Source organism: Triticum urartu, chromosome 5A (assembly GCF_056163025.1).
Source record: "Triticum urartu cultivar PI428250 chromosome 5A, HENAU_Tu73, whole genome shotgun sequence".
Classification (NCBI taxonomy): domain Eukaryota; kingdom Viridiplantae; phylum Streptophyta; class Magnoliopsida; order Poales; family Poaceae; genus Triticum; species Triticum urartu.
Genome location: NC_141877.1, coordinates 42,360,178 through 42,382,831, shown reverse-complemented (window position 1 = coordinate 42,382,831; position 22,654 = coordinate 42,360,178). Strand labels below are relative to the sequence as shown.

General features: G+C 50.2%; 3 protein-coding genes and 1 long non-coding RNA gene across 5 annotated transcripts; 2 read left to right on the top strand and 2 right to left on the bottom strand.

The window, feature by feature from the left end:
* Window positions 1-253: 253 nt before the first annotated feature.
* LOC147967854 (uncharacterized) lies at window positions 254-1,526 on the top strand. 2 transcript variants are annotated; one of them, XM_087525409.1, is made up of 3 exons: window positions 254-407; window positions 509-764; window positions 841-1,526. In XM_087525409.1, exons 2-3 carry the CDS (start codon window positions 543-545, stop codon window positions 1,177-1,179), a joined length of 561 nt encoding a protein of 186 aa, XP_087381535.1. In that variant the 5' UTR covers window positions 254-407; window positions 509-542; the 3' UTR covers window positions 1,180-1,526. The 2 variants fall into 2 exon arrangements, with proteins under 2 accessions (XP_087381535.1, XP_087381534.1); XM_087525408.1 differs by having other exon boundaries at window positions 255-407; window positions 534-764.
* A 5,306-nt stretch (window positions 1,527-6,832) lies between these two features.
* LOC147967853 (uncharacterized) lies at window positions 6,833-9,382 on the top strand. The gene has a single exon (XM_087523284.1). The coding sequence runs from the start codon at window positions 6,833-6,835 to the stop codon at window positions 9,380-9,382; it is 2,550 nt and encodes an 849-aa protein (XP_087379410.1).
* Window positions 9,383-19,976: 10,594 nt separating this feature from the next.
* On the bottom strand, window positions 19,977-20,745 carry LOC147967852 (uncharacterized). Its single transcript, XR_015603202.1, has 2 exons — window positions 20,557-20,745; window positions 19,977-20,338 (listed from the first exon to the last, which is right to left on the bottom strand). It is a non-coding gene; the product is annotated as an uncharacterized LOC147967852 (long non-coding RNA).
* A 352-nt stretch (window positions 20,746-21,097) lies between these two features.
* LOC147967851 (uncharacterized) lies at window positions 21,098-21,883 on the bottom strand. The gene has a single exon (XM_087523282.1). It carries the CDS (start codon window positions 21,881-21,883, stop codon window positions 21,098-21,100), a length of 786 nt encoding a protein of 261 aa, XP_087379408.1.
* Window positions 21,884-22,654: the final 771 nt, after the last annotated feature.

The window sequence follows — 22,654 nt, the reverse complement described above, 5'->3', positions numbered from 1 at the left end:
CGCCTGGGTCGCTCGCGTAGTCTCTCGCGTATCGCAGCCTTGCATGCTCACATGTACGGTGAGTCCCCTCCCCCTCCCTTCCCCGTTCATCTAGCTTCTAGGAGCACTACGCATGCATGTGCACCTGTGTGTGTTGGGTGAGCAGCATTGCCAAAGATGGTCTAGGCGCTCCTCCCACCCCACATGCAACTAACCCGTGGTTGTGTGTGTGTGTGTGTGTGTGTGTGTGTGAAGCCCGGGCTCGACACGTCGCGGCCTCACTTTGCATCGCACACGACCACACTCGCTACTTAAACAGCTACGCAGTCCACAACACCAGTGGCCGGCAGCCTCCAACACCACCCTTGGAGTGTAGCACGTCGCTCGCGTAGGGAAAAGGAAGCACCTCCCACATCCGACGAGTGACGGTGAGTCCCTCCCCCTCCGTCTCCTCGTTCTTGCATTTTGTCGCTGAATTCTTCTTTCTCTTCCTCTTTCTTCCTGTTGACCTTGACTAACAGTGCCTCAGTGTCTCATCTCCTCATCTTGTCCAGGTTTGATCCATGGAGTCCCCGCAAAAGAAGGCTCCTGCATCCATGGACGGCAGCAAGGCGCCTCATCTGCTGCCGGTGACCCTGTCCCTGGCCAAGAAGACGCCTCGTCCTGATCTTGTCCGAGGAGTCAGTTCATGGGCGCTCCTCACCGCCTGCCACATCGCGCTCTCCTTGGCCATCGGCACCGTAATAGCCTACGCACTCTACCACTTCCACGTCCGTTGCAGCCAGGTACGCCCGATTCCCCTTGCCCTACCCCTTGGCTGCTGCCCTTCTCCATGCCTTCTCAATTTCCACTCCTCCACAGTCCTCCTTCTTTCTGCGCTGCGACCAGCTTACGGACGCGGAGGAAGCCATGGTGAACGCCCTAGGGATCGGGCTGCTGTGCTGCCTCGTGCTCCAGGCGGCCGCGGCGGTGCTGGCCCTGCGGCTCCCGTGCCGCCGCCGTCGCCGCGCCCTCGCCTACCTCGCGCTCGTGCTCACTATCGTCGGCCACTTCATCATGGCCGCCATAGCCCATATCCTCCTCGTCGCCGACCCAGGAGACCTCTTCTTCCGGATCTGCTCCACCGGGGGCCTCTTCATCTACGCAGCGGGAGACATCATCAGCTTCTTGGCCCTCCTCCTCGGCAGCGGTGAGGAGTAGGACTGAGAAGCAGGGGTACGTAGGCAGCGTCGCAGCGATCATGTCCATGGATCAGCTGGTGAGGTACTAATGAGGGACTGATAAATAATGAGTAGGAGTATGCATTATGCTAGCTGCCACAATTGACCGAGTGCCGTATGCGTGAATCTACCAGTGTACTCGACTGTTAATTGGATAGATCGGAGATGCTAGTACGTATTTGTGTAATGTGTTACGTACCCTGAATTGTGCCCGTCTTTGATGCAGTAGTATTCCACCTTTCCTCTGTAGTATGATCAGACATCATTTATATGCTTATTTATCCAGCTTCGATATAATTGATGTTGGTGAGATTGTCACTTCATGCAGTATAGGAGTATATGTTAACTATGGTTTTTCATGCAACCGCTGGCTAATCCACTGGGGATAAAGCTGTTGTTCCAACTTGTGTATAATTGAAAATGCAAATGTAACTAGGTTCCTAGTTTCAACTTACTCCTACCTGCTGATTAAGCATGCAGTTTTCTAGAGTTGTGCAATAAACGTCTCATCATGGTTTTTAGCTGTTTTGATCTAGCTTAGCAAGCTACCTCAATTTAGCTGCACAGTGATATTTCAGCTACGCATGTAACCCGCGTGCTTCGTGCCCTGCTGGTTTTGCCAGCCCGGGTAGCGTGCCATTGCTGCTTTGCCATGCCCGTGACTACATGCGGTAATGCATGCATGCATGTCACCATGTGCACCGCTCTATCTTTGCCAAGAATATGAGAGGTGGTGGGGATCCAAAGGTCTGTCAACACGGTTTTTTGTTTCACAAAAACAAAAGGTCTACAGTGTACTCGACTTGACCCATGTCATCTACTCCAAAAGACCCATCAAAAGCAGAAGAAAAAAGGACGATGATGATTCATGAATAACCCCTCAAGCCCTCTAGAAACCATGACGAAACCCAACCAATAAAATGCCTCAAGTGTGACCTCAAGGAAAAGGAAATCTTCACATGCATGCTCACAGCTCACTTGGCGACTATTGCTACGGACAACAAAACTTGTTTAGCGTCCGCCAAGGTTCACACAATATAATAGTACGAAATAACGAGGTCGTCAACATCAGCTTATAACTAGTAAATTAAAGTAGCTTGTGTCAGTATTCAGATGGAAATCCTCATGCCGGTAAGTTCTAGGTATGCTTTATAATTTATCAAGAGGAATACTAGCGTATGAAATAATGTGAAGAATGGCCTTGAAGGTGAATAGAAGATAAAAACACTGAATTCTTTCATGGAGTTGCAAGCAACAGAATAAGTACAAACAATATCTTTTGTCTAACTCAGGGAAAAAGTATGGACCTCCAATATCTACCGAACATCAGATTTCTAGCGATGTCAACCCGAACGAGTAGTTCGCTGGAGAACCCCCTCCAGCGCGAACGTTCTATTCGCTACAGGTAACCCGCCAAGCGAATACAAAGCCGTACATGACCTTCGCTAGGCTTCTGGCCCAATCATCATTCCCCTATGCAAATAAATAAATAAATGAAATATTAAAAAAGAAAGTTTTTTCATGATGTAGGTATAAATAAAAAATAGTATAATTGACAGGTTGTACACAACAAAATTGGATGACAAAATTTGTCATATTAAAAACAAGAACAAACATAAATATTTTGTTTCAAACAAAAAATCTCATAAAAAATTAAGATTTTTTTTGTGGAAATAACATGGCAAATTTAATAAAAAAAACAGAAGAGTTCACATAGCAAAAGTCTACATTGCGGAAAAAAGGTTGTGCTTGTAAGAAGGTCCAAAATTGCCATGTCAAAAAATTTGATAGCACGTAAAAAAGGAATTTACCATGGTACGCTAAATAAAATCGCTATGGTCCAAGAAAATGTTGCAAGACAAGAGAACTATGGTCTAAATTGCCATCCTGCTTACAAAAAATTACCATGGTCTAACCAAAAAGAAATTGCCATCGTCTACATAACGAAAATTGCTAAAGTACCTACGGAAAAAACTACCATGGTCTAATGAATATAAAATTTCCATGCTATAAAATAATATAGCAGCTATGTTACCTATAATAAAATTGCACATGAAAAAAATATAAAAATATTGACCAATAAAACATGGATTTTTTGATAATTTGTAGTGGGCACATGGCAAAATTTGGAATTTTGTAATTTCAAAAGGATGGCAAATATTAGGGAATTTTGCCATGGATACATGGCAAAAATATTAATCTTGTTGCGTGTACAACATGGTAGGTTTATGAAAAAAAATATAAATTTGTTGTCGTTCTTAAATATAGAAATTTGCATGGTTCTATTAAAAAGTGAATATTGCCGTGGTTCATTAGCTGAATTGGACATGGTACTTGAAGTGAATTTGTCATGGTCCATAAACTTAATTAGCCACGGTTCCTAAATTTTTTTGCCATGTTCCATAAACTTAATTTATCATGGTCCCTAAACTGAATTGGTCATGGTCCCTAATTTTTTTTACCATGGTACATATAAGAAAGGAAAATTGCCATGGTACGTAAACTGAATTTGCCAAGGTCCATGAAACACTCGGGGCGTATCAGCAAGTTTGGAGGCCAGCACAGAATCCCTTGACATGGCCATGACGGTGTGCGATAAGCGATAATGCCACATGTGGCGACACTTGGTGTCCATCAGCAGCGCCACTCAGTTATGCCACGGTGCAATAGGCATGCCAATATAGGTGCTGAGCCCAACTCAGCAACCACCATCAGGAAGGCACATCATGCATGGTGTGCGACGACACACATCATCGGGACATGTGCCTTATGAGATTTGGGAATGCTAATTTCATCTTGTTCGCCCGCCATTGGGGCACATCCTTTGATGGGCCAGATGCATATCCACTGCATTGTGGCAGTTATTTGCTGTTATCCCCTATAAGATGCTAATCCACACTTGATTTGATATGCCACAATTCCTCTAACAGTAAAACTTATTTTGATGATCTTGTTTTTTTTCACGAATACGCAAAGCTTGCGTATCATTTCATTGATAGAAGGAATAGAAGAAGTACAGTGAATGGTACAACACATGACACGAACTCAAACAGGTGTGAACATGGTGTCCGGAGCAGAGAAACAAGGGGTGCTCAGCCCGAACAGAAGAGACAACACAGCTAAAGCCAACCAAGCCAAAACCAAGAGCGGCAAAACACATCGCCGAGGCCAACATCGGGGACACCGCGAGCGAGCAAGATAGCACCTTCAAGAAGGAAGACAAGGCCAAGACGCAGTCGCCATCCGGTCCCGAGGAGCCAGACCTAGGGTTTCCCTGAGCTAGAAGAGGGGCGTAGCCAAAAGGCTGTGGCAGCGCCTCCAAGAAGGACAGCGACACCCGCAGGCGCCGCCGCTGCCAGCACGGGCAAGCCGAGCAGGGGTTTCTCCCTGGCCTGAGGCTGCGCAATCCCATAGCCGCCGATAATGGAGTCGAGGATGAGGAAGCCAGCTCTGGTTGGATTGGTGGGGCTGCACCTGCCGCCGGAGGGTGGCACTGCCTCCGAACCCACGAACAAAGGATCAGGCCAAAGGGGGAGGCTTTGAGGTGTACAGGGTAAGGCCGGCGGCGAAGCGAAGACCACCGCAATGGGGGGACGACGGCGACCGGCAACGCCGGCAAGATAGGACCGGAGAGACGCAGATCTGAGCTGCCGTGGCCGTGGCCGTCTCGGCGAACCAGGCTAGCTGGAAGGGACGCAGCTACTGGCGCCGAGGCCGAAGCCGCCCATAGGAAACGCCAGCAAGCGTCGAACACCGGAGAACGCGGGGTCGAGGCTGCCGGGGCCGGAGCAGCGCAGCAAAGAACCCATCGCGAGGCGCCCCTTGTCTGCCACTACCACTGGAACCTCGCCACCGCCGCGCGAAAGCCGTTACCTTGGATCATGGGGGGGACGCCTGCGCGAGCAGGCTGCGTGCACCCCCGCAACCGGCCACATGCCCGCACCCAACCGAAGCGCCAGCGACAGTGAAGGCCGCGCCGCCGGGGGGGAGGGGAGGGCCGTGGGGATGGGAGCCCATGGCCGCTGCCAAGGAACGCCGCACCCCCTGCCGGACCGACAGGAGTGGGGTCAGCCGCTGCGGTGATGGAGGGGGGCGCCTGTGACAGCCGGGGAATCCTGGATCCGCGCGCGGGGAGGGTTGGAGGTGGTGGAGGCGAACCGGATCCGCGCGGCCAGGGCACACCGGAGACCTGCCGGACCGGCGGGAGCCAGCCGCCGCGAGATGCGAGGCGGGTGGGCGGGGGAGCGTGCGAGAGGACAGATCCGCCCCGCCGCCGCCTTCCTGTGGCCCGGCGCGGCTTCGCCGGCCGGCCCTCCGGCGGTGGCGATGTGGGGGAGGGCGGCGGAGGGAGGTGCTAGCACCGGCGGCTGGGATTCCCCCGTGTCGCCAGAGGAGGGCGACGCGGGGGACAGGCTCCAATCTTGTTATGTCGTGCATTCTTTGAACGTTAGTTAACACTAAATATGTGAGCATGTGAGGGATTAATTCGTTAGGATCTTGATATTTCCCTAGATGCCAAAATACTTCATGTGTTGAGACATCATGACTTGCAATCGATTGAGTTTCCATGTGCTCAGAATAGATTAAACAGTGACCATCTTACTTTGTTAAAGCAACTAGCTAGTTATGTAGGCTCCGACGGTCCAACAACATCTGAATTGTTGCTTTTAATTAGACCAATGCTAATTTATTTAGATGATCCACCCTTTTCCATACAAAGTTGAAGGAAAAGCAATAGGGAATGGGTAGGTTTGTTGTCCTCTTCTAGAAATTAGGAAAAATTGTTAGAAAAGAGAAAAATAGTCTTACTCAAGATAGTGCGTTGAACACGTGCATGCTTGGAAAGCACATGATGCCTCGCCAATTTATGCTTTGGTGGAGGCATGCAGTGGCGGCGGCAGGGGTATTCACGTGTATTCGTGTGAATACCAAAGATTTGGCCCAAAAAATTTATTATATGTATTATTCGGCGACCCACAAGCCCACAGCCCAGAGCCCACCAGTATTGCAGCCCACATAGCGAGCAGTTCCAACACGCTGACCACCTCGGCACCTCGTTTCGCTGATTCGTTTGACCTCGACCCGAATCCATTCCCCAGACCCCAGTCCCCACTCGGTCGTTCGTTCCCCAACTTAACCTAGCGCCTCCTGCAGCGGCGGCGGCGAGCAGCGGCAAGCGGAGCCGCCGGCGGCCGGCGTCCAACGAGCGTCCAGGTTCTATTCTCGTTGTCCATGTCTTTTCTCTCTAGTTCTCTTGATCTCTTCCCCTAAGAAAGTAAGAAGGCCAGCCCCCAGCCAGATTAAAATGATTACTAGTACTAGTTTGCTGGCGTTTAGTATCCGGACAAATAGCAAATCTGCAATCGTTCTTAAGGGCCAGCCAGTTCCTAATTTAGTATTTGGTCACTAGTTTGCTAGACTGCAGTTTTGCTATTTTAATGTAGTTTGCTGGAGCGACCAGCAGAGCAGGTTGCTTGCTTCTTCCTAGTACATATTACTGCTAGTACATCTAGTTTGGTGGAACGACCAGGTTGCTAGATTGAAATTTTGATATTTTAATTTTTAACCTACAATTTTCAGAGTGTATATTTTGGTAGATTGCTAATCTATCTTTTTCTGATCTTTTATCATAGATGAAGAAGAAGGGTGTTAGCATTGTTGCATTGTGGGAAAGAGCTTCAAAGGCAAATAAAAGAACTTCCACATCTACACCAAATCCTCCTGATGTTGAAGTTGAGAGCAGTAGCATTCCTCCTGATGTTGAGAGCAATCTGCAACTGGCACTAGTGCAAGCACATGAACCGGATGATAGTCACACAGAACCTGAGAGTGGCTCCCCAGCCCCAATTATAGAAGATGATGAAGCAAATGATGAAGTTCAATTTGAAGTAGATTTGGACGCACTTGAGTCAGATCCCGGGAAACGGATCCCCATCTCTAGGTACAATGTCAATGACCAGGATAAAGTTAGAAGGAGATACATCGAGTTGGGGGCATGTCAACCAAAGAAACATAATTTTGAGTACAGAGACATAAGTGGATTACAACGTCGCTTTTGTCCTTCTTGGTTTAAGGATTACAAGTGGCTTGAGTATAGTGTGAACAAAGAGGCTGCTTTCTGCTTTGTTTGCTATTTGTTCAAGGATAAAACAAAAAGCCCCGGTGGAGATTCATTTGTTAAGGGTGGGTTTAGAAACTGGAACATGAAAGCAAGATTGACAAGGCATGTTGGTGATGTAAGTAGTGCTCACGCTGAAGCTCAAGAGAAGTATGATATGTTCACTACACCACAAACATCAATTCGGGAGTCTGTTGCTTCCAACACCTCACAATACAAGGCTTTGTATAAACAACGTTTGACATGGACACTCAAGTGTGTGAGATTTCTGTTGCGCCAAGGCTTGGCATTTAGAGGACATGATGAAAGTGAAGACTCACTAAATAAAGGAAATTTCCTTGAGCTTCTAAATTGGCTAGCAGGAAATTTTGAAGAGGTTGACAGGGTTGTTCTCAAGAATGCTCCACGGAACTGCAAGATGACTCACCATGATATACAACAAGAGGTGATAAAATGTTGTGCACAAGAGACTACTAAACTAGTCATTGAGGAACTTGATGGTGGTCATTTTGCAATACTTGCAGATGAGTCTAGTGATGTGTATCAGAATGAACAGTTGGCTGTTTGCTTGCGTTATGTTGATAACAAAGGAAGGGCGGTTGTAAGTTTTCTTGGTCTTGCTCATGTTGAAGATACTACCTCTCAGACACTAAAAGCTGCAATTCAGAAAATGCTTATGGACTACAATTTAACCTTTGCAATGGTTCGTGGGCAAGGATATGATGGAGCTAGTAACATGAGAGGTAATGCTAATGGCCTGAAAAAACTGATTATGGATGAGTCCCCTTCTGCCTACTATGTTCATTGTTTTGCCCATCAACTACAGTTAACTCTTGTTGCTGTTGCTAAGGAGAGTGGTGATTGTACTTGGTTCTTTCAGCAGCTTGCACACTTGTTAAATGCTCTTGGCATGTCTTGTAAAAAGATGAGAATGCTTCGGATAGCTCAGGCTGAAGAACTCATTAATGCATTGGAATTGGAAGAAGTAGAAACAGGGAGTGGGCTGAATCAGGAAATGGGTTTGGGAAGGCCATGTGATACACGTTGGGGCTCTCACTTCAAAACTGTGAACCATGTCATCTCTATGTATGGTGCACTACGACGAGTCCTTCGCAAGATTGGAGACGAGTACCATGGTACGGAGGCACAAGCGGCTCTATCCATAGAGACAATATTTCGATCATTTGAGTTTGTTTTCATGGCACACTTGATGCAAGAAATATTTGGATACATAGATGAGTTGTGTAGAGCTTTGCAAAAGCAAGACGAAGATATTGTTCATGCTATTGAGCTTGTTGGTGACACAAAGTATTACTTGGAGGCTTTGAGGACCGATGCTGGATGGGATGATTTTCTCACAAAGGTCACATCTTTTTGTACAAAGCATAAGATCAAAGTTGTTGATATGGAGGGTCCTTACTTTTCCGTTGGCTGGCCTAGAAGGGGTTTATGTAATGGTGTGATCAATTACCACCGCTTCAAGGTTGATATGTTTGTGAGTGTCATTGATAGGCAAATCAGTGAGCTGAATGGCAGATTTGATGAGGTAAACACGGAGCTACTTTCTTGCATGGCAGCATTCTGTCCACTTCATCTATTTGCTGCTTATGACCAAGATAAGTTGGTTAGGCTTGCTACAAAGTTTTATGCTTCTGATTTTACAAGTGATGAACTGGCAAGACTTCCATGGCAACTAAACATGTATGTTATTAATGTGCATAGAGATGAAAGGTTTCAAAACCTGAAAAATCTGTGTCAGCTTTCAGTTATGCTTGTTGAGACAAACAAGCATGAACAATATCATATTGTTTACAAGCTTCTTAAGTTGGTATTGATTCTGCCAGTAGCTACTGCTAGTGTTGAAAGGGTGTTCTCTTCAATGAGCCATGTGAAGAATAAGCTAAGGAACAAAATGGGTGATGAATATTTGAACAATTGTTTGGTTACATTTGTTGAGAGAGAATTTTTCAATCAAGTGAAGGATGAAGATGTCATCAATCTCTTCCAAAAAGGCGACCACAAAGTTATATTTGCATCATTGTCATCAGCCTGGCCGGAACCGTAGCGGAGAGTCGAAGATCGCCATGTTGTCTTGCCTCCACACCTAGCTCATGGGCCAAGGTGTTGCAAACCCTACTCACATGACTGACGCTGAAGGATGCAAACATCCCCAAGACGTCCAGAATGTCCTGTAGCACTCCATAACATGGTGATAGCATCTGAGTTTCACTTTTTAAGTCATTTACTATCACCAAGCAGTCCATTTCAAGCACAATTGCCCCTCTGTAAGCTTCTGCCACCGCCTTCAGGCCAACCAAAGCCGCCCTGGCCTCCGCTTCTTCCACACTTGCTGCAGTGCCAATCTGTTCGCAAACTGACATCAAAACCCGTCCACTGGAGTCCCGTGCGATCACACCCGCCCAACACTGTCCACTGGCCGGCAGGAAAGTGACGTCAGAATTGATCTTTATTGTCTCCTGAGGCGGGGCAGTCCATCTCTTAGGTGTCTGGCCAGATGGACCCGGCCCTGGGGTGTCCAAAGGCCACATTGCCTTCCCTGTTTCAGATTCTATCAATGAAGCATTTGCAAGCTGAAAATCCTCCTCATACTTCAGGAGGAAAAGTACAGATTTTCTGATAATCTCATCGCCTTTCCCATGAACACAATTGTCTCGCAGGTGCCACCCTCTCCATAGCAGCATCAGCACCCTCGCCCGCATGTCTTCTGAGCATTTATCTAGAAGCACTTGCAGCCAGTCCGGGCCAGTATACCTGAAGGAAATTTCATCAGGGATCTCCCACTCCTTTCTCATTTCATACCTTAGAGCTTTACTCTTGGTACAAGCAACTACCGCATGGAATTCATCCTCCTCACCACATCCGCATATACCGCATGTGGCATCCACTTCCAGTCAACGGCAAATCCAAGGGGCAGGCTTGGATGGGCTCAAGCCTGCCCTCCAAAATCGAACAATTTTTTTACTACTACTCATCAAGTCATCAGTGCAGCCCAGCCCAGCCCAGAAAACACAGGCCATCTGCTCAGCCCCTGTAAACGCTGGTCTCGAGCACCAATTCCAGCGGGCTGCTGCCTGCAACACCTCTCGACGCCTCATATTTGGCACGTATGGCTGTTTAAATTGACAATACCATTTTTTACCTCAAAATTTGACTACTTCCAAAAAATCTGAGAAAACTCTTGTAAATACTAGATGTGACTAGTATGAATCTGGGAAATTTTGAGCATCTTTGGACAAAGGGATTGGTATATAATAGCTATTTTGACAAAATGTCCAAATTTCGGTTCATAAATTGTCATATAAAAAATAAAAATAAATCAAGTAAGTACTACATGCTTACAGTAGTAATCTAGGAAACTGTAAGCTTATTTTGACAATATGATTAGGAGATAACAGCTATTTTGCTCAACTGATCCTAATTTTGGTTGAATATTTGATAGTTGTCAAAAATTCTAAAAAAAACTCTAGTAAATACTACATATGACCAGTAGCAATCTGGTAAAGTTTGAGCTTATTTGCACAAAAGGATTAGGAGAAAATTGGTTTTTTCGTCTAAAAGGTGTTTAATTTACTCGTCATTAACTTTGAGCCCCCCCTTCATTTTCTTTCTGGATTCGTCGCTGCTTCCAGTGTCCTCTTGAATTTATTCCTCTTAGTAGCAAGCGTATTTGTAGCCACCCGCCATCCAAAAATTCTAACTCTGGGTGGGACCTTTGCCTTCCAAATGAGATCCCAAATGCTTCTAGTGTTTGGGTCGCTGGATGAGCTCGAGGGAATTTGATGGGTCTGACCTTACATTGAGGCGGCCAGTCTATAGGCACTCCTAACTGAGAAGACTCCATTCCTTTCATAGTGCCAGGCGATTCGGTCTTCCGCATTAGATTTTGGAATTGGAATTTTGCAAATTTCATCAGCATCAAAGGGGTGGAAGATTTGCCTCACTAACTCAACATTCCATTCTTTGCTGTCCGATCGCATAAGCTGGTTTACCCAACGTAATCTTGACCTCTTGGCAAAAGCAGCCGTCTTAAATCCTTCATTACGTGGGATCCATTGATCTCTTTGAATCTGAATACTCTTCCCATTGCCGACTCGCCATATAATCCCTTTCTTAAGTAGCTCCAAGCCGGCCTCAATCTCCTTCCACACCGGAGAAGGATCGGAGGTAAACACCGTATCTATGAGGTTTCCATGTGGATAGTACTTCGATTTGAGCACTCTAGCACACAAACTATCGGGGTTCTGAATGAGCCTCCAACTTTGTTTTGCAAGCAATGCCACGTTGAAACAATGCATATCCCTGAAGCCAATGCCACCCGCTTTTTTAGGTTGGGTCATGCGTTCTTTTCATATTTGTCACAAAATCCTTTCGAAAGTAGGAAAACACCCATAGTGAAGCATGGGAGAGCCTGAACGACCGATTTGACGTGTACTTCCTTTGCAGCATAGGCCATGAACCTTCCTGACCAATCATTACACCTTTTTGCAAATCTGTCCAAGATCGGTTGGAAGTTCTCATCCTTCATTCTACCTTCCAGAGTGGGTAGCCCCAAATACTTGTTCTCAAAAGAGGCTGACACAACTCCCAAAGTTTTCTTAATCTCCTCTCTAATCCCTTCTGGACATAGCTCACTGAACAACAAAGAACACTTGCTCTCGCTCAACAATTGCCCGTGCCTCTTTGAAAGGAAACTAGCACCTCTTTCATGGCACATGCCTGCTCCACTATCGCTTTGAAGAAGATCAGACTGTCATCTGCAAAAAGTAGATTTGATATTCCCGGGCTATTTCTTGCAATTTTAATGGGCGTCAGCTTACTTTCTCTCATATTCTTGTTCATGAGATTAACCAAACCATCCGCGACAAAGAGGAAGAGATATGGGCTGAGAGGGTCCCCTTGCCGTAGGCCTCTAGACGGTATGAAATGTTCCAGCAACTCTCCGTTACACCGGACTGGATATCTCACTGAGCGGACACACTCCATAACCCAGGCTGTCCACTTCTGGCTGAACCTAGGTTTTAACAAAACCCCCTCAAGAAAGCCCCAATCCACCCTGTCGTATGCTTTTGCCAAATCCAACTTATACGCACAAAACGTGTCATGCTTATTTCTGCTATGTTGGATCTTATGGAAGCATTCAAAAGCAATAGTGGCATTGTCTGTGATCATACGTCCAGGAACGAACGCACTTTGAGTTTCAGAAATTATTCCATCTAGCAAAGGCCGCATTCGATTTACTAGACACTTTGATATCACCTTGTAAATTACGTTGCACAGGCTGATGGGTCAGTAGTCTTTTAGAGACTGTGCGTTTTTGCCTTTAGGGATCAATATGTATTACGGTATCGTTTATTCCTTCGGGCATTATTCCATTGTCGAAAAAACTTAGAACACCTCTGACCACATCATCACGCAGGACTTCCAAATTTTTCTGATAAAATCTAGCCGGTAGACCATCCAGGCCAGGCGCTTTCCAAGGTCCAATCTGAAACAAGGAGTCACTCACTTCCTTCTCTGTGAAAGGCTTTGTTAATGATGAATTCATCTCTTTCGTGACCTTTGTTTCCACATGCTGCAGCACCTCATCTACCTTTACCCCACGTTCCTTATCATATAGATCTTTGAAAAAACTGCTCGTGATTTCATGTATCCCCTCTCTGTCCTCTTTCCACACACCACTACTATCCATTAATTTGCTGATCTCGTTTTTCTTTTTCCTCCAAGTTGCTTTTCTCTGAAACCATTTCGTATTACGATCCCCTTCACGCAAATAGGTAGCTCGTGAACGCTGTCTCCACATCAGTTCTTCTCGCAAGAGAAGTTCATCTAGTTCTGCCTCACATAGTTTTATCTTCTGTTGGTTTTCAGCCGAGCTTGGGGAGTTCCACAAGACGCTCAGGTTTCTCCTATATTCTGCCGTCTTTTTTAGTACTGATCCAAAATCCTTTCCAGCCCAAGTTCTCAACACCCGCTCCATTTCCCTGATTTTTGTTCTCACATCTCGAAGGTCTGTAGCTTTGCCTGGGCCACTCCATCCCTCATCAATCACTTTCTGCAGCGACTCCACCCGTTCCCACATATGCTCATAGCGAAAGGGGCGGTCAGGTTTAGCACCCACAGGTCTCCATTCCTTCCTATTTCCGCATCTGATAAGGACCGGTAGGTGGTCGGACCGGCTCGAACAGATGTGTTCGACTGTGGCTTTTCTGAAATGTTCTGTCCAAGTTGCAGACGCCACCCCTCTATCCAATCTCACACGTACCGTTCTGCCTTCCATCCTGCTTATTATTATATGTCCACGCCGGTCCCTTGAAGCCAAGATCGAACAAGCTACAGTCAGAGAGGACTCTTCTAAAATTTTCCATGTTTCTCTCCGATCTCCTCCTGGCTGATAGGTGTTCAGACTGCCACATCGTTTCATTGAAATCCCCCACCATTAGCCACGGGGCACTCGAGTTATCTTTTATCCGTCTCAACAGTTCCCACATGAGGTGTCTTTCATGAGCTTTCGGTTCTCCGTAAACAAAGGTGCTCCGCCACTGCAAACCATCCGGTGTCAAACGAACTAACACATCAATGTACCTCGGGCCAACGGCGAGCTTTATTATTTCAACACTATCATCATAGAAAAGTGCAAGCAGATTATTCAATCAGTACATAACAAGGAAATGAAAACAGTTCCATCGGTTATCCTAAAACTAAACATACCATCTCCTGCAAAAGAAAAGAAAAGAAAAGAAGCTAAACATACCGTGTATATAGCTCCACCAGACGATCGATTTTTTCGCACTCACTCTCAAAAAACATTCCTGGTGATCTGATCCTTCTGTACTAACACCTTGTGTAAGAGGATACCAATCAAACATGAGGAAATCCATAAAAATATAACAAGATTGTGACGGCTTGAATTTAAATGTTGAACTATTTGCTCCTGGTTAAGCAGTTGACTAAGAAATCGGTTAGTCCCGAACCTTCTGAGTCACCGGTCATTATTGCACATAGATCCAGATTCGGGTCCTTTGGCTTGCTTTGATGACATATGAGATTGTGAGGGGCCAGCTTCCTGCCTTTGTCTGCTTACGAACAGGTCACCGGGGCACATACCCACCGGGCGCTGCGCAACGCTTTTACCCGTGGTCTGGCTGCCTGGATCCTCCCCAGCGCAAACCCTTGCCGGCTGGCGCCCGTGGGGCACAATAGGTAAATAGTAAGTGATCATCTTCACACGCTTGCCTGACCAGAGCAATAAGCAGGCATAAAGGACAAATGTTTCCCCACGCTCCTGTGGTCCCCACTGACGGGTTTCGCTCACATCCAAAGATGCCTTGCCTGTCAGACTCTTGTCGTATTCCTGACCGACTAACGATTTTTGGATGTCCACCCGGCTTTTGGCTGCTGCGAGACCTGTCCAGTTTTGGTTTCCTCTTGCTTCTGTCGTGACGAGCGGGTGTTAGGTTTCCCTATAGGTCCACCGGTTAGTCTCATTCAGATCTGAAGGAGTCTTTTTTGGCCTATCGCCGTCGTTGGTCCTGGCCATCTATCCCGGCTTCGGATGCCTACTCGTCTTTCCATTGCCGCGGGATGTAGCCAATTTCAGCGCTCCTTTGCCTGTGTCATGCCGGGTGGGTTTTGAGCTCTGACACGACGATATCAGCATGGGTGGGAGCACATGCCTCGAGTGTTTTCAACTGTTATCTTCTTGGATGTTGGTTGGTGCGTGATGGAGATGGTGTCCTTTATGGCACTCCTTTCTGTGCACCCAGCCGCCCTAAACCACCCACTGCACCCTGGAGTGTGCATCAAATAAATACGATGAATAAAGCAACGGGACGGTACAACCCACCGGTCAGAACCGTACGTAGTGGTTGGATGTGATGCCAACCATGTAATTGGATGTGACCATCAACATGGCTCTCCGCGTCGCATCTACACCAACCGGCTACCCAGCAATGTGCCCTCTCCTTCCGTCCACCAACCAAAACCAACACACCAAACCACCATGGCAACTACAACACCTCTAAATGACTGAACAAAAGTCTGTGTGCTCCAAGTAACGAAGCAAACACGAACCCCAGTGACTAGAAGCAATACACCCGCATCTATGAAGAACCCGTGCAGTGCATAACTTCAAACGATTAAGAACACGTATAGAAAGGACAACATAACGACAACTTTATATCTCGTTCTATAAAGACACAAGTTATGCAATTAACTTAGTTCGAATAAACGCAGGCGATTAAGAACATACAAAAAAGGTAATGCCAAACAAAACATCTCGCTCAGAAGTGCTTGACCGGACCATTGACAACATCAAATAGACGTGCATTGCCACACATTTCATGTTTCCAGCACGCTCGCCAATGAACAGCCAATGGGACGACGTACGCCAATGGCGCCAAGTTAGCTCGGAGCGATCTCAGCGCCGCCGCCTACGCGGAGTAGGCTCAAAACCTTGGGCAATGAATAAGCTCGAAAAAGCCCCTGCAAAACAAAGTGAGAGGAAAGCCAGTGTGACCATGTCCGACAAACGACACAAAACAATAAATTTATAGAAAAACTCAATCGAATTAGTAAAAAGACCAAAACACCCCGACTTTGCTCACCCTGACTCGAACAGACCGAGCACTTCACGGGGCAGCGACCAAGGCACAAACCGGCTCGCGCGAACGAGACTGCCAGCCCGCAACATGCAACCGAAACACACGTTGAGCCAGGTAGCAGCATGCGAAGGATGTGCATGTCGACCTAGTGGCGCCAACAATGCGCCATTGTCGCACCCCCTCTGTCGTGACCGGACCAGCCCAACGCGGGGTTAGGATGCCCATAAACAGGAGAGACTTATAGGGACTTAAAGTGTGCATTTGGGACTTATGAAATAAGACTCTCAAGGAGGGACTTATAGAAACTTATAGTTGTAATATGGTCTTATAGGACTTATAAGTCCCAGGAACCAAACAGATAGAGACTTTTTAGGGATTTGAGACTTATAAATTGGGACTAAAAAAAGTCCTGGGACTTATGAACCACACAGGGCCTAAATGGCATCATCTCAACGTGGTGCCCGTGGCCTCCATTGGCGCGTGTATGTGTAGCCGCTGCCTCTTGGCTGTGTGGGTTGATGTGTAGTGTGGAAGAGTACATGGAAGAAGACGCCGCCGGCGGACTCTCCGGCCGTCGACGTCGGGGTACGTCCATGGAGCTGGTGTGGCTCCCCTCCATCTCCTCGCCGTCGTCGCCGTGGGCACGTCTCAACTTGGGTCCCTCTTGATGTGATCTGATGTGCTACTAAAAATCGGAAGAAAAAGAAACGACTCACTGAAGAGAAGAGCGCGTACGTGCACTTGCATGCATGTACCATGCAACTCAAAATGTCTAAGTCTTCGAAGAGCTAGCTTGACTTGACACACAACAGCTTCGTATGTGATGCCGTCGACGTCGTCGAGCTCGGACGGGTGTCACTGCCCCCGCCGCCATGTCATCTAGCTGGTCTTCTGCATGTGTGCTTGCACCACCGCGAGCGAGCCGCCTGCCGTACGCGCCGCCGCAGTGGGCGTGTGTATCTCTGGCTGCCATCCGTCCCGATCTTGCTGATGCTGCCGCCAGGTCACATCTCCTCTTGGTCTTCTCCCTTCGAGATGAAAAGTGAGAAGATTGATTATACATGTCGTTGACGAAGAAGAATGCTTGGGTTAATTGTTGATGTAGCTTGTGGCAGCGTGGATGAGTGACGGGTTTGTCGGGATCGCCAACGGATGCCCGTCGTCATCGCGGACGCTGTTAGTTAGGAAGAATGAGATTGCACGAATCGATAATCATTGATCGTGTGCAAGGTGCACATATATAGGTACAGGGTGGACCGGCCTCTACTTGTCTCCCAAGATGTACAAATATACGGGGGGAGAGAGAGATACAACGGTATAAATACAGACCCTAGTCCTATACATATGCAGTGTACAACATACGCTCAACACCCCCCCCCCCCCCCCCCCCACAGTCGAAGCGTCGCCGGAGACACAGAGACTAGACCGAAACTCCTCAAAAACTGGGGTCGGTAATCCCTTAGTCATGACATCGGAGAACTGCTGAGTGGTAGGAACGTGTAGAACATGAACCTTCCCAAGAGCTACCTGCTCGCGAACGAAGTGAATGTCAAGCTCAATATGCTTTGTACGGCGATGGTGTACGGGGTTGGCGGAGAGGTAGACGGCGGAGACGTTGTCACAGTAGACGATCGTGGCCTTGGGAACCACACAGAGCAACTCCTGAAGAAGCTGACGGAGCCAAGAGCACTCAGCAACGGCATTAGCCACTGCCCGATACTCCGCCTCGACGCTCGAGCGAGAGACCGTGGGCTGCCGCTTGGACGACCACGATATCAGCGAAGGTCCGAGGTAGACACAGTAGCCTGACGTGGAACGACGCGTGTCCGGGCAGTCAGCCCAGTCAGCATCGGAGTAGGCGACCATGTCGATGGATGAGGAAGCCGTCAGGGTGAGCCCCATGGTCATAGTGCCGCGTATATACCGAAGGATACGCTTCACCAGAGTCCAATGGGAATCACGCGGGGAGTGCATGTGGAGGCACACCTGCTGAACTGCATATTGCAGGTCAGGCCGAGTGAGGGTGAGATACTGCAGGGCGCCGACAATGGAGCGGTAGAACGCCGCATCTGGCGCAGGGGAACCCTCCAAAGCAGAAACCTTCACCTTGGTGTCAACAGGCGTGGACGCGGTCTTGCAATTAAGCATGCCTGCGCGCTCGAGAAGCTCATGAGCGTACTTCTGCTGATGCAGAAAGAACCCGTCGGCACGACGAACGACCTCAATGCCAAGGAAGTAGTGCAGCGCTCCAAGATCCTTGAGGGCAAACTCATCACGTAGACGAGCCGTGAGCTGCTGAAGAAGCCCAGGCGAGGATGCCATCAGGATAATGTCGTCCACATAGAGCAGTAGATATGCAGTGGCAGTGCCCTGATGATAGACGAACAACGATGCGTCGGAGCGGGTTGTATGAAACCCAAGCTGCTGTAGAAACCCGGCCATACGCTGGTACCACGCCCTGGGGGCCTGCTTCAGTCCATAGAGGGATCGAGAGAGCAGGCAGACATGGTCGGGATGCTCGGCGTCAACGAAACCAGTCGGCTGCTCGCAGAAGACCCGCTCCGTGAGATGGCCGTGCAGAAACGCATTGGAGACATCCAACTGATGCACCGGCCACGCCCGGGAGACCGCTAGCTGAAGCACTGTACGGATCGTGCCCGGTTTAACAACCGGAGCGAAGGTGTCGGTGAAGTCCACACCGGCGCGCTGGCGGAAACCGCGCACCACCCAACGAGCCTTGTAGCGCTCAAGAGAACCGTCGGGATTGGTCTTGTGGCGAAACACCCATTTGCCATTGATGACGTTGGCGTGAGGGGGTCGCGGCACAAGATGCCAGGTGCGGTTGCGCTGCAACGCGTCAAACTCCTCGCGCATCGCGGCGAGCCAATGGGGATCGCGGAGAGCGGCGCGTGCGGACGAGGGTATGGGCGACGGTGGAGAGGATGATGTCGACACCGCGCACGCGTACTCGTCAGCAGCATAGCGCGTGCTGGGGCGATGGATGCCGGTGTGGGACCGCGTCACCATGCCGGTGGAAGGCGGGTCGGCTGCGGCGGGGGGGACGGACGGGGGTGATGAAGAGTCCGTCACGCCCGGCGTCACAGCGGGACCGAAGCCGGCTACGATGGCGGGGCCAGCCGAGGTGGGGCCGGCCGGTACGGGGCCAGCCACGGCGCCTGGCAGGCTGGAAGCCGAAGGGCCACCCGGGGCCATGCAGGGCCGCGCCAGGGGGCGTGCAGCCGGGGCCGCGGCAGAGGAGCCTACGGCGGGTTGCGCCGCAGAGGGGCCCGCGAGGGGGGCGCCGAGGCTGCACCAGGAGGAGTTGGCAGGAGCCGCGCCGGGGCCAGGAGAGGCCGCGCCGGGGGCATCATCGAGTCAGCATACGGGGCACCATCAGGAAGCGCCGAGTCTGCTGCAGGCACCTGATGAAAGGGAAAAACCCGCTCGTCAAAGTACACGTGTCGAGAGGTGTACACACGGTGGGAAACGGGGTCGTAGCACCGGTAACCTTTGGTGTTAGGAGGGTAACCTAGGAAGATACATGCTACGGAGCGAGGAGCGAGTTTGTGTGGTGAAGTGGAGGTGGTGCTGGGATGACACAAGCATCCGAAGATGCGAAGACCATCATAGGAGGGAGGGGAACCAAAAAGAAGGTGGTGGGGTGTGTAGTTCCAGCGTGGACGACAAGGCCTAATGTTAACTAGGAGAGTGGCGGTGGCGAGAGCATCAGGCCAGAACCGAGGGGGCACGTTGGAGTGAAACAACAACGTGCGGACGTAGTCGTTAAGAGTGCGGAGAATCCGCTCGGCGCGGCCGTTCTGCTGGGATGTGTAGGGGCATGTGAGACGAAAGGTGGTGCCGTGAGAGGCGAGGAGATGGCGAGTGGCAGCGTTGTCAAATTCTTTGCCGTTGTCAGTCTGAAGGGCGAGGATAGGGCGCCCGAACTGGGTAGTGACGTAGGAGTAAAAGGCCGTGAGAGTGGCAAGAACATCGGATTTGCGACGGAGCGGAAACGTCCATGCAAAGTGAGAGAAATCATCAAGTAAAACAAGATAATATATGAAACCGGTGTTGCTCTCAACGGGAGATGTCCAAACATCACTATGGATTAACTGAAACCGAAAAGAAGAGATAGTGTTTGACTCGCTAAACGGTCGACGAACGTGCTTGCCGAGACAGCAAGCATGACAAGTGTGCTCATCGAATTTATTACACGAAAATGAAAAACTCTTGAGAATCTGGCGAAGGACGGTGGAGTTGGGATGACCCAGGCGTGCGTGCCAGAGGTCGACACCGGCGGCGAGGGCGACTGGTGAGGCGGTGGCGGTGGAGGTGGAGTGCACCGGGTATAAGTCGTCGGGGCTGTCACATCGGTGGAGCACCATCCGTGTACGGGCGTCCTTCACAGAGAAACCAAGGCCATCAAATTCAACAGTGAGAGGATGGTCACAGACAAGATTTTTAACTAGGTTAGGTGAGACAAGAACATTAGACATGTTAATAGGCATAGAATTAGACAGAAAGAAACTATGACCGACATGAGTAATGGGTACGGAGGAACCATCACCAAAAGTGATGCGGTTCGAAGTGATGAACGGAAAGGAAGAGGCAAGGTTACCGGGGTGCGACGTCATGTGGGCGGTAGCCCCCGTGTCCATATACCAATCGCCGCCACCTCCGTAATTGGAGGGAGACGGTGCCGAGTGAAGTGCTGCGAGCAGAGCGGGATCCCATGGAGCCGGAGGGAGCTGGTAGCCACCGGGCTGAGGTGGTGCAGACGGCGGCGCATAGCCGAAGGACGCCGACGGAGGCGCATAGCCACTAGGGGCATAGCCGCCCGGCGCGAAGCCTGGCGCATAGCAGCCCGGCGCGTAGCCGCCAGGGGCGTGACCGCCCCCACCTGCCTGGTAGGGTGTGGCGGCGAGGTGTGCCTGCGGCCCGGTCGGGTGTGGCCCGAGGATGCCCGGGGCCCGTGGGACCGGCATGTGGTAAGCGTGGACCATGCCGGTCCACGGGTTGGGGCCGACGGCCCAGGGCGGGGAGGGCTGTTGTTGGCGCTGGGCCCCCCCATACCCGGGCTGCTGATGCTGCTGCTGGGAGCGACCGCCGCCTCCTCCCCCACGGCGCCTGTTGCGGCGACCGCCGCCCCCACCCTGCTGCTACTGCTGAGGAGCGGGAGGTGCGGGCGGAGCAGGCGGGAGGGGGTAGTACCCCGGTGGCGCCGGCGGGCGTTGTTGGGGCGGGGCGGGCTGCGGCTGCCCGCGAGATGTCCCGGCGGCGAGGGCGGTGTGGTGGACGCGGGCCTTGACCTTCTTCATCCTCCGTTCCTCCAAGCGTAAATACGCGGTGACGGACTGGAAAGTCGGGTTCGGCAGCAAGGAGAGGTTCGAAGCCACGTTGCCGAAGTCCTCATTGAGGCTGGCGGTGAGGGTGCTAAGCATGAGCTCGTCCGACACCTTGGCGCCGATGTCACGGAGCTCATCGGCAAGGCGCTTGAGACGCATGCAGTAGTCATCGATGGAGGAATCGTCTTGGTGGCACCCGAAAAATTCCTGTTGCAAAAACACAAGACGTTGAAGCTTGTTATCGGTGAAGAGGTTGTTGATCTTGGTCCATACGGCACACGCGTCATCATCCTCCGAGTCGACCGTGTGGAAGATATCCGGGGAGACGGTGAGGTAGAACCACCGGATGAGAGAGGCCTCAATGGCCGCCCAGTCCGGATCATCCACCATGAGATCGCCATCCACGGTCCCGTCGACGTGCTCGAGGAGGTGGTACTCGCGGAAGACGAGGTTGAAGTAGGTCTTCCACGCGTAGTACGAGGAGGTGGATTGATCAAGCTTGATGGGAACACGGGTGTGGATGTTAAGATCACGGACGGCGGTGGCGTCGGGGACGAGTCCGACGAACGGGTTGGAGTTGCTGGATTGAGGGGACGCCATGGGAGCAGCGGCAAGGGAGGGGTGCGGCGGCTCGGGTGGGAGGAGTAGGGTGGCGGTGGCGTGGGGTAGGGTTAGGGTTTTGGGGGGCGCGACGGCAACTTGGGGAGGAAGGCAGCGGCGGCAGTGAGGAAGGCGGCTGCTGCGAGGGAAGGGGAGGGCGCGGCGGCGGCGGTGGACAGCGGCGGCGGCGACGCGAGGAAGGCGGCGGCTGTAGGGCGCGGCGGCGGCGCTAGTGCGGAAGGTGGGAAAGGAATCGGTATGCTAAACTGATACCATGTTAGTTAGGAAGAATGAGATTGCATGAATCAATAATCATTGATCGTGTGCAAGGTGCACATATATAGGTACAGGGTGGACCAGCCTCTACTTGTCTCCCAAGATATACAAATATACGGAGGGACAACGGTATAAATACAGACTCTGGTCCTATACATATGCAGTGTACAACGTACGCTCAACAGCACGTGTAGTCGCTGCCTCTGTGTGGGGCTTCCTTTGGGCGATCCCCTGGGCCTCTCTCTGGGCGTCCTCCCCTCGATCTGATGGATGGGTATATATATAGGCAGAGGTGTGAGAATGGATAACTACGGCCTCGCGGGAGCGCCACGGTAATATGGATATACACGAGCTACGGACGTTGCGGCAGAGTTGTTGTTGAGCCGGCCTTCCTAATCTTGTGGACAGATTGAGAGGAGATAAGTACGCCGCCGTGAGTTTATCTTCCTAATCTTGTACTCCACACCATGGCATGCAAATGCAATTGCGTGCAAA

Excerpts from the sequence above, each read along its gene's own strand:
- LOC147967851 (XM_087523282.1), bottom strand. The coding sequence starts at position 21,883 with ATGGCGTCCCCTCAATCCAGCAACTCCAACCCGTTCGTCGGACTCGTC.
- LOC147967854 (XM_087525409.1), top strand. The coding sequence starts at position 543 with ATGGAGTCCCCGCAAAAGAAGGCTCCTGCATCCATGGACGGCAGCAAG. Across the intron at positions 765-840 it reads TCCACGTCCGTTGCAGCCAG|TCCTCCTTCTTTCTGCGCTG; the intron begins GTACGCCCGATT and ends ACTCCTCCACAG.
- LOC147967853 (XM_087523284.1), top strand. The coding sequence starts at position 6,833 with ATGAAGAAGAAGGGTGTTAGCATTGTTGCATTGTGGGAAAGAGCTTCA.